The 13,598-nt window shown below is 42.7% G+C and overlaps 1 protein-coding gene across 2 annotated transcripts in view; it reads right to left on the bottom strand.

Moving 5' to 3' along the window:
• LOC121541403 (solute carrier family 12 member 2-like) overlaps window positions 1-9,197 on the bottom strand; it is a 107,578-nt gene extending 98,381 nt beyond the window's left edge. For both annotated transcript variants that reach the window (XM_041850389.2, XM_041850390.2), the window contains exon 1: window positions 8,142-9,197. In XM_041850389.2, coding sequence (XP_041706323.2) covers window positions 8,142-8,699 — 558 coding nt within the window. In that variant the 5' untranslated portion in view covers window positions 8,700-9,197. The remainder of the gene's footprint in view (window positions 1-8,141) is intronic.
• Between the last annotated feature and the right edge of the window lie 4,401 nt (window positions 9,198-13,598).

Here is a 13,598-nt window from a genome sequence, read left to right as displayed (position 1 = left end):
ATTTCAGCACAATCCGCTTCTGCTTGGCCGCCCGGCACTGAATAAATCTGCCCTGTCAGGGTTTCCCCTCTTGCTGGTCAATATAATGAGTTGCATGCGGCTATTGCTGCTACTGCCGAGTAACAGGTTCAGGGCCCAATCGGAACACAGTAAAAGGCTACCATCTACCCCGCCAAAAAACGGGTGGCAGCAGCAGTAGTATCGGAAAAGTGCCACATTACAAATGCAGAATGATGCCCCTTTTTATTCTATTTCAGTGGAATCTGCAACTGCCATTGGTTGCATCACTGAGAGTTTGTGTGTGGAATGGAGCCAGTGTGCCTAGCAATGGTCAGTTAACGTTGCAGTCTATCACTTGACAAGTCCCCTTTTAGCAACACTAACAATGGCTAATTGGTTGACTGATTGATTTCTGTGTAGGTCCACAGGCACAGTTCGATTGGGTACAGTGGAATTTCCATTTAGCTCACTCTACTGATAATAAAAGGGAAAAACTTTTCAATGGTAGTAGTGAGACCTTGGCTTTGAAGCTACAGGCACGAACAGACTGAATTTTCCCGCTCTGTGGCACAGAGCGGGAAAAGAAATCCAGCAAAAAGGGTTAGGGTTCATTGATGTTGACTGATTAGAACATATAGCGTATGTGGACAACTATAGCAAATGCCCTCAAATTTTATACTAGGAGTATCAGTTAACACTACCAGTACAAGTAATTCTAAGGTGGTGAAATAACTTTAATATAGTCCATCTGCATACAATAGGGCTGCTCTTCCAACTACATGACCTTGGACCAATAGGATGCTACTTTTCATTAAAACGTTGGATGTCTACACACCGTGTTGCTCTCTTGATACCAATTGATGAATAGGAGCATAGGAGGAAGGGTTGGCCTTAGTTTATAATACAGAAAACACTAAGCTTCGGCTTAAGCATGCAGAAAAATGTGACATCTATATTTATAGGCCTAGCCATAGCAAAATATAATGGTAAATTTGACCAGTGTCCGGTTACTGACAGCTGCCGATGTACAACCGCACGCATTTGGCCAAAAATGCCACATGTTCAACTGATGCCACCAGGACAAAAATGGTGACAAGTACAACAATATGCTGACTAAGGCCCTGTTTGGAATAGTAGAAAAAAACAGCACTTCCTCGCTTTCTTAAAGTAAATGCAAATCTGGAAAGAGTTGGATTGGTGAAAGCAGTATAGGATGGACACCTTGCTTTCATTTATTCAATCACGTATAGATCAGTCATTAACCTACTTCAAGAAAAGGGAGGAATGAGGAATGTGTTTATGTATTCAAACAGGATGTCAAAAGGTCTATGGTAATGTATTATGCAGCTGGGATACATATCAATGCTGGGATAAGGAGACGACCACAGATCGAACCGCATAAACCAATAGTGGAAACTAAGGAGGAGAGATTGCACTACTATAGTAGGACACTGAGATTGTAGTATGACTAGAATAGATTTTCAGTTTGGGTTTCAATGAACCATTACCCCTCATGTAGCCTGTTATATACTGGGTCACCAGAGCATGGCACACAATTGCCCACAAAGGACCCATGTCAAAGCTAACATGTTGAGGGTTGTTGCTTTACAAGTTCATCATGCTAAATATACTGTCCCACGTCTTACGAAGATCATAACTGTGTACTCTACATACAAGCTGTAAGGCTTACAGTTCCAAAAGGCATATGGGAACTGTCTCCACTCTCCATCCATACTGGCAGTTAGAATGGACACCACAAGAACATCTCAAATAAAATATGACCCAAAATGTAGGGATTGAGAGGACATTGGTGGAATGTGGAAAATCACGTCTGGAGATATGGAGCCGAGACAAAGGCTAATGGATAAAGGGAGGGGTCATGCTGACAGTTAAACTTGAGCGTCCTCCCGTGTGTCCATCGGGAACGGACCCCGCCTCCTTACCATGATGTCTCTGAGACATAACAGACCCTGGAATGTCAACATGGCACACGGCCTTCCGTTGTTTTTCCTTTCATCTTCCAATAAGTTGAACAGAACGATATGGAGCGCTCAGGGCTGGCATGCCATATCAATGCCATGGGCATGCCAGGGAAATGGTGTCAACGCTTAGCAGTAATGCGCTGGAATTGAGAGCTACGTTTGGGGTATTATTAGGGGCGCGTTTCAAATAGAGAAGGATTTCGGTAGATTTGCTGACCAAATGAAAGGGCTGACATTGTGGACACTGGCCAGTGTGCCTAGGATTGCGTTGTCATGGTAAAGTGTGAAAGACTTCAGTACTCAGCTAAACCCATAGGCTACTCGACATTCAAATGATATCAATTTTAACCATCATTGTCAAATGTCAGGTACTCTAAATTAGGACGCAATTAACTATTTGAGAATGATGTTAGGCAACTTCTAATATTACAAAGCAGGAAGTGGGTGTGTCTTGACCGACCACATCAAAAGCCAAGTAAAATGTCTTCAAGCAAATAACAAAATGCCAATAGAATACTTACAGCATAGCTTCACCAAAGCAACAATGATTTGAGTGACTGAGGATAAGTAGCTAGATAGTGTACATCAGAACAGATAGCTGAGCTGCGAGATGCATGATGTTCTCTAGCCTCTTCGCTCCAGGAGACAGGAAAAGTTTCTCGGAAATAGGTAAACCAGAGGGCTGGTAAATATATGTTTTCAGGGATACCTGTAGCTATTCAAAATATGCCTAGTCAGACCATTACTCTGTTCCAGCTTGCTGATTGGCTTGATTAGACAGGTACTGTTTGGTGTAGCACAGAGAATTCTCAACCAACCTTAGCTTGTTGATACTTTCGTCGAAATGTCCATGTTTAGTTGCAGCGGTTTCGTTTGAATTTAGAAAATGCACCATTATTAAATTAAATAGTTTTGCTCCATGAAGTAATCCAACAATGTGTATGTCGCCATCTTGTCTATTTCAAATCTACTCTCACTGATTGAGACAGGTGGGTGTCCACAACAAAGTGCCGCATGTCATGATGACATTCACCTGTCTCAATCAATGAGAGAAGATCAACTAGGCATGGACGTATAGAAGACATTTTCTTCCAAATTGGGAATTGAGGAAGTATCAACAAGTTAAGGTTGGTCAAAAATTCTCTGTGCTACACCAAAAAGTACCTAACCTGTAACGGCTAATGGAGTATCACATTAGCCCATTACAATCTGCTAGCCAGGATACGGGATGTAGTCTTCAGCGATATTGATCACAATACTGTAGGTGCTGATACAATATGCATTACAATTTTCACGATTCTATATAGAAAAACGCATGGCAAATATTTAATACATTGATTTGCATTTTAATGAGGGAAATAAGTATTTGACCCCTCTGCAAAACATGACTTAGTATTTGGTGGCAAAACCCTTGTTGGCAATCACAGAGGTCTTGTAGTTGGCCACCAGGTTTGCACACATCTCAGGAGGGATTTTGTCCCACTCCTCTTTGCAGATCTTCTCCAAGTCATTAAGGTTTCGAGGCTGACGTTTGGCAACTCGAACCTTCAGCTCCCTCCACATAATTTCTATGGGATTAAGGTCTGGAGACTGGCTAGGACACTCCAGGACCTTAATAAGCTTCTTCTTGAGCCACTCCTTTGTTGCCTTGGCCGTGTGTTTTGGGTCATTGTCATGCTGGAATACCCATCCACGACCCATTTTCAATGCCCTGGCTGAGGGAAGGAGGTTCTCACCCAAGATTTGGCCCGTCCATCATCCCTTTGATGCGGTGAAGTTGTCCTGTCCCCTTAGCAGAAAAACACCCACAAAGCATAATGTTTCCACCTCCATGTTTCTTGGTGACTATGGTCCCAGCTGCCTTGAGATCATTGACAAGATCCTCCCGTGTAATTCTGGGCTGATTCCTCACCGTTCTCATTATCATTGCAACTCCACGAGGTGAGATCTTGCATGGAGCCCCAGGCCGAGGGAGATTGACAGTACTTTTGTGTTTCTTCCATTAGCGAATAATCGCACAAACTGTTTTCACCTTCTCACCAAGCTGCTTGGCGATGGTCTTGTAGCCCAGTCCAGCCTTGTGTAGGTCTACAATCTTGTCCCTGACATCCTTGGAGAGCTCTTTGGTCTTGGCCATGGTGGAGAGTTTGGAATCTGATTGATTGATTGCTTCTGTGGACAGGTGTCTTTTATACAGGTAACAAGCTGCGATTAGGAGCACTCCCTTTAAGAGTGTGCTCCTAATCTCAGCTCGTTACCTGTATAAAAGATACCTGGGAGCCAGAAATCTTTCTGATTGAGAGGGGGTCAAATACTCTTTGCAAATTAATTAAATTAATTACTTAAAAATCATACAATGTGATTTTCTGGTTTTTTGTTTTAGATTCCGTCTCTCACAGTTGAAGTGTACCTATGATAAAAATTACAGACCTCTACATGCTTTGTAAGTAGGAAAACCTGCAAAATCGGCAGTGTATCAAATACTTGTTCTCCCCACTGTGTGTGTATATATATATATATATATATATATATATATATATATATACACACACAATCTATTACAGCTATTTAGTTACTTTTGTAGCTCTTCATGAACATGTTGGTCCCATGTTTCATGAGCTGAAATAAAATACCCCAGAAATGTTCCATATGCAGAGAAAGCTTATTTCTCTCAAATGTTGTCCACAAATTTGTTTACATCCCTGTTAGTGAGCATTTCTGCATTGCCAAGATAATCCATCCACCTGGCAGGTGTGGCATATCAAGAAGCTGATTAAACAGCATGATCATTACACAGGTGCACCTTGTGCTTGGGACAATAAAAGGCAACTAAAATGTGCAGTTTTGTCACAACACAATGCCACAGATGTCTCAAGGTTTGAGGGAGTGTGCAATTGGCATGCTGACTGCAGGAATGTCCACCAGAGCTGTTGCCAGAGAGCCACCTACAACGTTGTTTTAGAGAATTTAGCAGAACGTCCAACCGGCCTCACATCCGCAGACCATGTGTATGGCGTCGTTTGGGTGAGCGTTTTGCGGATGTCAACGTTGTGAACAGAGTGCCCCATGGTGGCAGTGGGGTTATGGTATGGGCAGGCATAAGCTACGGACAACGAACACAACCACATTTTATCAATGGCAATTTGAATGCACAAAGATACCATGACGAGACCCATCGGCAGGGACTGGGAAACTGGTCAGAATTGAAGGAATGATGGATGGCGCTAAATACAGGGAAGTTCTTGAGGGAAACCTGTTTCAGTCTTCCAGATATTTGAGACTGGGACGGAGGTTCACCTTCCAGCAGGACAATGACCCTAAGCATACTGCTAAAGCAACACTCGAGTGGTTTAAGGGGAAACATTTAAATGTCTTGGAATGGCCTAGTCAAAGCCCAGACCTCAATCCAATTGAGAATCTGTGGTTTGACTTAAAGATTGCTGTACACCAGTGGAACCCATCCAACTTGAAGGAGCTGGAGCAGTTTTGCCTTGAAGAATGGGCATAAATCCCAGTGGCTAGATGTGCCAAGCTTATAGAGACATACCCCAAGAGAGACTTGCAGCTGTAATTGCTGCAAAAGGTGTCTCTACGAAGTACTGACTTTGGGGGGGTGAATAGTTATGCACGCTCAAGTTGTTTTTTGTCTTATTTCTTGTTTGTTTCACAATAAAAACTATTGTGCATCTTCAAAGTGGTAGGCATGCTGTGCAACGCCAGGGTTGTGGGTTCGATTCCCACAGGGGGCCAGTATAAAAAAATGTTTGCACTCACTAACTAACTGTAAGTCGCTCTGGATAAGAGCGTCTGCTAAATGACTAAAATGTAAATCAAATGATACAAACCCCCCAAACAAATCCCTTTTAATTCAAGGTTGTAAGGCAACAATATAGGAAAAATGCCAAGGGGGGTGAATACTTCCACAAGCCACTGTATGTTCTGATTTTTTATATATTCTAAGGCTGCATGATGCGACTAATGAGGATTTGAAAAAAGTCGCATGAATGGCATGAGCTCTGCTTAGTTTTTTGTGCAGGCTGTACAAACTTCAGTCTCTCATTCACAATTTGACAATCACCTGATAATGCCTCGAATTTCCCAGTGGCATCCCCTTTTTGTGGCCGTAATGCCCCCTAGAAAAATCCATGCCTTTGCGGCCAGTGGCTGTTGTGCCCTTGGGCTGAATAATTCTTTTTTTTCTCCCCCCTTCTCCCTACGTGCTCGGGTCTTTCTCACAGGCTACAAGTGAAGACTGACACATTGGGGATGCAACTGCGCGCGTCCTTATCTAATTTCGAGGCGCATATTGAAGATATTGGAAGAACTGACCACATTTACTTTTGGTCAGCCAACAAGATGAGTAGGCCTAACGAACAGCAAAAGCACTAGCCTGTGTCAATCTACTAACTCCTGCTGTAAAGAGAAGCAATGTGCTTAATATTAGGAACGTTGAGAAATAAATATAGTAGGCCTAGCCTATAGAAAGGTGATGGGATCCTCCTCTTTTTAATAGAGGCCATCATTCTGTTTTCTCACACAATTGCATAGCCTATAGAAATGTTGCGCAACATGAGCTATCATATGAAGTGTTTGATTCGATTTTCGATTACATTTGCATTGATGTCAGAGTGATTTGAGGGACAATAAGAGTGCTGAGTACCAGGCAGTTAGCAAGTTTGGTAGGCTACTAATGACCATCAGCAGCATCAGAGCTTGGAGAAGCCTAATTACCGTGACTAAACGGTCACGTATTACCGCCGGTGTGGCGGTAATACGGTCACCTTAACAGCCCTAACCACAAGTGGACTCTAATCAAGTTGTAGAAACATCTCAATGATGATCAATGGAAACAGGATGCACCTGAGCTCAATTTCGCGTCTCATAGCAAAGGGTCTGAATACTTACTTAAAAATTATAAAAATCTGTTTTCGCTTCATCATTATGGGGTATTGTGTGTAGATTAATGAGGGGAAAAAATATTTAATCAATTTTAGAATAAGGCTGTAACGTAACAAATTGTGGAAAAAGGGAAGGGGTCCGAATACTTTCCGAATGCACTCTATTCCCATAAAACTGATTGAGATCAAATAACTGGCATGCAGATGCAATTTGGACATTTCACTGGTAAAACGTGAATCATTCACAATTTACTGTGATGATGCCATGGCCCATTGATGTTAGGTATGCCTAACTTGGTGTTTGAGGGTAAAAATACTACATTTTCTGGAGACAATTTGTGTGGGCATAGGCAGACGTTGCAATTGGAGGATGCATTGTATGCATATTCTATAATGACATTCATCTATAGGCTACATCTGTCAATACAAACTTTGAGGGGGTGGGGGGGGTGCTGCAAAATGTTTTTATGAATGTAGGCTACACTGTCCCGCAAAATCATCCTGTTGTCATGCATTTGGGTATTTTAAATGTGCTCACAGTACTCAAGTGGAACTGTCAGATACACTGAAATATTGATGACAGGCCATAGCAAAAACATTTGTTTACCTAAGTAAAACATCCTATTGATTGTCAATTCCTGTAGTGACTATTTCCTACTTTATGACAAAAGCGTTCATTCTTGTGAACTGAAACTGTGCGTTCTCTGCGCTGCGTAAACTGATATCCAAATAATCTGTAACCACACTATTCAAGTACAACGAATAACGTGTACATGAGTTTCTATCGAATAATGCGCAAAGCTGCTCCTTTCCATACACTGACGTCTCACCAATGTTACCAATAACAGGCATGTAGCTACTTAGCCATCATTTTAAAACAAGTATAAGAGACTGTAAAATGAGCCACTGTAAACAATATAGGCTTGACCGCAACTATGTCAAAATTACATTTTGCACAGAGCCACATCTGTGCTTTCAAGACAACTAGGAACTCGTAAAAAAAAAGTATGAGGTCGAATCATGACGTCAGTGATCTTCAGGTCGAAAAGTCAGAGCTCTAGAAAGAGGCCCAAATTTCCCGCCTCGGAATTCCGAGTTAAAAACCCATTTCCCCAGTCAGAGCTCGTTTTTTCCCCAGTTGTCTTGAACGCACTGAAGTCGGAGATTTCCCAGTTCCCAGTTGTTTTGAACGCGGCATCTGTCCTAGCACGGGCTACGGGGCTAGCATCCTTGTAAAAAGCATACATTCGTGGTTGCTTACCTTGTCAAGTTCGTCGTGCAGCGCCGAAAGGGTGGGTCTTATCAGCTTGTCCCCCAGTGGAGCAGCACTTTGCCGGTAGAAATCGATGTTGGGCACAGCATCGATGGTGTTGTGGCCAAAAGTCCTCAGGTAATAGGTGTTTGTATGGGTGTCGTAGTGGTAGTGATGCTGGCCTCCTGTCGAAGAATGCAGGCTGCCCTCGCTCATTACGGTGTCTCCATTCTGGAAACCTTCAGCGGGCACTACTTCTGGTGGGCTCGCTCCACTCGGATCCACAAAGTTCACCACTCGGAACCGGCCTTTTGCCTCCTCGCCACCCGCCGCTGGCTCCGAACCTTCGGGGGCGGGGGTGGCTTTGTCGCCAGATGCGAGCGTGGACTCATCCGAGCAGGGCGTTTTATCAGCGGCGCTGGCTGCTTCAGCCACTAGGTCCACCTGGAACCGACTCGAGCTGGGTGTCGGGCCGGCGGGCTTCAAACCTGTATCCACGGTCAGTCCCTCATTTTCTGGCGCCTGGTTCTCTCCCTGAGCGGGAGGCGTGGAGGATGGCGCTGACATGGCAAATATTACCGATGAATGAACGAGCTTGCAGAAACAAACCTAGCTAGCTAAATGTCCGGCACAACTCCTGTACAATAGCAAAGCTACACTGCTTCTAAACCCAAGTTCTTTCCGACATAGAAGGAAGTTAGGCAGCTCACTCTCCTGATACCATCCAAGTGGAGGAAGACCGTCGGGATATTCGCTCCCACAGAAACGCGGTGCTTCTGAATTCAGAAAAATGCGAATAGTATTTCTGCCTTTCTCAAAAAGGTAGTCCACAGACATGTGGAGAGTTACAAATGGAGAAGGATGGCTTGCTATTTGCCTCACTATATACCTTCAAAAAAGCGAGGAAAAGGCATCAACTTTCAGCGCTGGCTAACGCTTCACGGTCCTCTCGCTTTCAGCACAGTTGTACAAAAGCGAATAAAATCCGCGGTGTGATGTTTTCGGTGCTTTTTAGAGTGGATGCTGCATTGACCTTGGCGCAACTCTTCCTAGACTCACATTGCATCCTCGCTGCAATACACGCTGCAGTAGGGCATTGTCAAATATACTGAAGGGTGGGTTCCAAACGGGAGGTAAAGCTCGCGAGATTTCAGCTCATCTTTTTTTAAAGGGAAAAGAGGGGAAGGCGTGTATCATTTTTTGTTGTTGTACCTTATACGAAGTCTGTACCAGTTACATTTACAGTCTGTAGGTGCGGTGGCGAAAAAGGTATACAATCAATAAAGCAACAAACCAGAGATGAGTAGTATGACCATGAAATTAAAGTTGCCTACCACAAATTCTGATCATAGAAAACATTACAAGTTTGAAGTAATGTCAATTCATACAGTGTAATTTACAGAATGTCCAGACAAAACGGAGAATTTGGCCTGAGCTTATTGCAATGTAATAATTTAAGTCAGTGACTTTTTTTCAGTTCAAAGTTACTTTATAGTCAAACATATCATTATGGTGTAGTTAGTATCCTCCATTATGGTCATGTGTGGCTTATTTTTCCAATTTAATCTACTTGGCAGATGTGCTTGGAACTTTTGGTGGAATGCCTTTAATGTAAACAATATGTGGAGACGGGATGTAGACATAGCCCACCCTACCATTTTCTAAACTCTTGTCATAAGGTGTAGTTTTGTAAATAAAGGCTTGTGCCTAAACTTTAAAACTCATCCACCTGTTTGTTATAACAACGGAGAGGGCATGTTGTAGCCTCTAGCAAGATAAAGATCTGTAGGTTTACACTATGCCAAGCCGTAATTGGTCTGTGTTTGGAGGTTGTCTGGGTCAAAACGCGCCAGCTGTTGTACTTTTTGTTTTTCACCAATTCAATTAGGGGCCACCCTAACTTTACAGTACATGTTGAGATGACTTTTTCCCCCACAACAACAAAACTATTCATATAATGATTGAAGTATATCTAATCCTAATCTGTATTGGTGTTTGTAGTCAAGATTAGGTACAGGAGAAACAAAGAGATCGGATTGCTGTGTGTTTGAGTGTTTTCTTGTAGGCTATATTACTGATGCAAAAGGATTTTGGAGGGCTGTCTGGAGAGTGGCTGTTCAGGGCACATTGTTGTGGGTGTGTTTAGTGTTACATCTACATGCATAGATCATATTTATATCAATGGATCGTCAGCAATGTGACACCACACCCCTAATTCCTGATCGTCCCCTCTCTACAACACACTCTACCCTCTCCAAGCCAACCAAACGTGTGATAACACTTTACCAACAGCTATAATGCATTTTTTGTGAACAATTGATTTGAATTGAGTCACAAAGGCAATACAATTGATAAAAAAACAAATGTTCCCCCTTTTTGAAGAAGCTTTGCACACTTGGCATTCTCTCAACCAGCTTCATGAGGTAGTCACCTGGAATGCATTTCAATTAACAGGTGTGCCTTGTTAAAAGTTAATTTGTGGAATTGATTTCCTTCTTAATGCATTTGAGCCAATCAGTTGTGTTGTGACAAGGTGGGGGAGTATACAGAAGATAGCCCTATTTGGTAAAAGACCAAGTCCATATTATGGCAAGAACAGCTCAAATAAGCAAAGAGAAATGACAGTCCATCATTACTTTAAGACATTAAGGTCAGTCAATATGGAACATTTCAAGAACTTTGAAAGTTTCTTCAAGTGCAGTTGCAAAAACCATCAAGTGCTATGATGAAACTGGCTCTCATGAGGACCGCACAGGAATGGAAGACCCAGAGTTACTTCTGCTGCAGAGGATCAGTTCATTAGAGTTACCAGCCTCAGAAATTGCAGCCCAAATAAATGCCACAGACACATCTCAACATCAACTGTTCAGAGGGGACTGTGTGAATCAGGCCTTCATGGTCGAATTGCTGCAAAGAAACCACTACTAAAGGACACCAATAAGAAGAAGAGACCTGCTTGGGCCAAGAAACACGACCAATGGATATTAGGCTGTTGGAAATTTGTCCTTTGATCTGGAGTCCAAATTTGAGATTTTTGGTTCCAACCACGGTGTCTCCGCATGTGTATTTCCCACCATAAAGTATGGAGGAGGAGGTGTTATGGTGTGGGGGTGCTTTGCTGGTGACACTGTCTGATTTACAGTTGAAGTCAGAAGTTTACATACACCTTCGCCAAATACATTTAAACTCAGTTTTTTTTACAATTCCTGACATTTAATCCTGGTAAAAATTCCCTGATTTAGGTCAGTTAGGATCACCACTTTATTTTAAGAATGTGAAATGTCAGAATAATAGTGTAGTCCCCTGTAGCTCAGTTGGTAGAGCATGGCGCTTGCAACGCCAGGGTTGTGGGTTCGTTTCCCACGGGGGGCCAGTATGAAAATGTATGCACTTAATAACTGTAAGTCGCTCTGGATAAGAGCGTCTGCTAAATGACTAAAATGTAGAGAGAATGATTTATTTCAGCTTATATTTCTTTCATCACATTCCCAGTGGGTCAGAAGTTTACATACACTCAATTAGTATTTGGTAGCATTGCCTTTCAATTGTTTAACTTGGGTCAAACGTTTCGGGTAGCCTTCCACAAGCTTCCAACAATAAGTTGGCTGAATTTTGGCCCTTTCCTCCTGACAGAGCTGGTGTAACTGAGTCAGGTTTGTAGGCCTCCTTGCTCGCACACGCTTTTTCAGTTCTGCCCACAAATATTCTATAGGATTGAGGTCAGGGCTTTGTGATGGCCACTCCAATACCTTGACTTTGTTGTCCTTAAGCCATTTTGCCACAACTTTGGAAGTATGCTTGGGGTCATTGTCCATTTGGAAGACCCATTTGCGACCAAGCTTTACCTTCCTGACTGATGTCTTGAGATGTTGCTTCAATATATCCACATAATTTTCCTTCCTCATGATGCCATCTATTTTGTGAAGTGCACCAGTCCCTCCTGCAGCAAAGCACCCCCACAGCATGATGCTGCCACCCCCATGCTTCATGGTTGGGATGGTGTTCTTCGGCTTGCAAGCACCCCCTTTTTCCTCCAAACATAACAATGGTCATTATGGCCAAACAGTTCTATTTTTGTTTCATCAGACCAGAGGACATTTCTCCAAAAGGTACGATCTTTGTCCCCATGTGCAGTTGCAAACCGTAGTCTGGCTTTTTTATGGCAGTTTTGGAGCTGTGGCTTCTTCCTTGCTGAGCGGCCTTTCAGGTTATGTCGATATAGGACTTATTTTACTGTGGATATAGATACTTTTGTACCTGTTTCCTCCAGCATCTTCACAAGGTCCTTTGCTGTTGTTCTGGGATTGATTTGCACTTTTCGTACCAAAGTACGTTCATCTCTAGGAGACAGAACGCGTCTCCTTCCTGAGCGGTATGACAGCTGCGTGGTCCCATGGTGTTTATACTTGCGTACTATTGTTTGTACAGATGAACGTGGTACCTTCAGGCGTTTTGAAATTGCTCCCAAGGATGAACCAGACTTGTGAAGGTCTACACATTTTTTCTGAGGTCTTGGCTGATTTCTTTTGATTTTCCCATGATGTCAAGCAAAGAGGCACTGAGTTTGAAGGTAGGCCTTGAAATACATCCACAGGTACACCTCCAATTGACTCAAATGATGTCAAATAGCCTATCAGAAGCTTCTAAAGCCATGACATCATTTTCTGGAATTTTCCAAGCTGTTTAAAGTCACAGTCAACTTAGTGTATGAATCTGTGAAATAATCTGTCTGTAAACAATTGTTGGAAGAATACTTGTGTCATGCACAAAGTAGATGTCCTAACCGACTTGCCAAAACTATAGTTTGTTAACAAGAAAGTGGATGAAAAACGAGTTTTAATGACTCCAACCTAAGTGTATGTTAACTTCCGACTTCAACTGTATTTAGAATTCAAGGCACACTTAACCAGCATGGCTACCACAGCATTCTGCAGCGATACGCCATCCCATCTGGTTTGGGCTTAGAGGGACTATCATTTGTTTTTCAACAGGACAATGACCCAACACACCTCCAGGCTGTGTAAGGGCTATTTTACCAAGAAGGAGATTGATGGAGTGCTGCATCAGATGACCTGGCCTCCACAATCCCCCGACCTCAACCCAATTGAGATAGTTTGGGATGAGTATGATGGCAGAGTGAAGGAAAGCCAACAAGTGCTCAGCATATGTGGGAACTCCTTCAAGACTGTTGGAAAAGCATTCCAGGTGAAGCTGGTTGAGAGAATGCCAAGAGTGTGCAAAGCTGTTATCAAGGCAAAGGGTTGCTATTTGAAGAATCTCAAATATAAAATATATTTTGATTTGTTTAACACTTTTTTGGTTACTACATGATTCCATATGTGTTATTTCATAGTTTTGATGTCTTCACTATTATTCTTCAATGTAGAAAATAGTAAAAATAAAGAAAAACCCTTGAATGAGTAGGTGTGTCCAAACTTAATCCCCTATCTGCACTGCATGGTAGCC

Source organism: Coregonus clupeaformis, chromosome 27 (assembly GCF_020615455.1).
Source record: "Coregonus clupeaformis isolate EN_2021a chromosome 27, ASM2061545v1, whole genome shotgun sequence".
NCBI classification, from domain to species: domain Eukaryota; kingdom Metazoa; phylum Chordata; class Actinopteri; order Salmoniformes; family Salmonidae; genus Coregonus; species Coregonus clupeaformis.
This window is presented reverse-complemented; position numbering and strand designations above follow the sequence as displayed.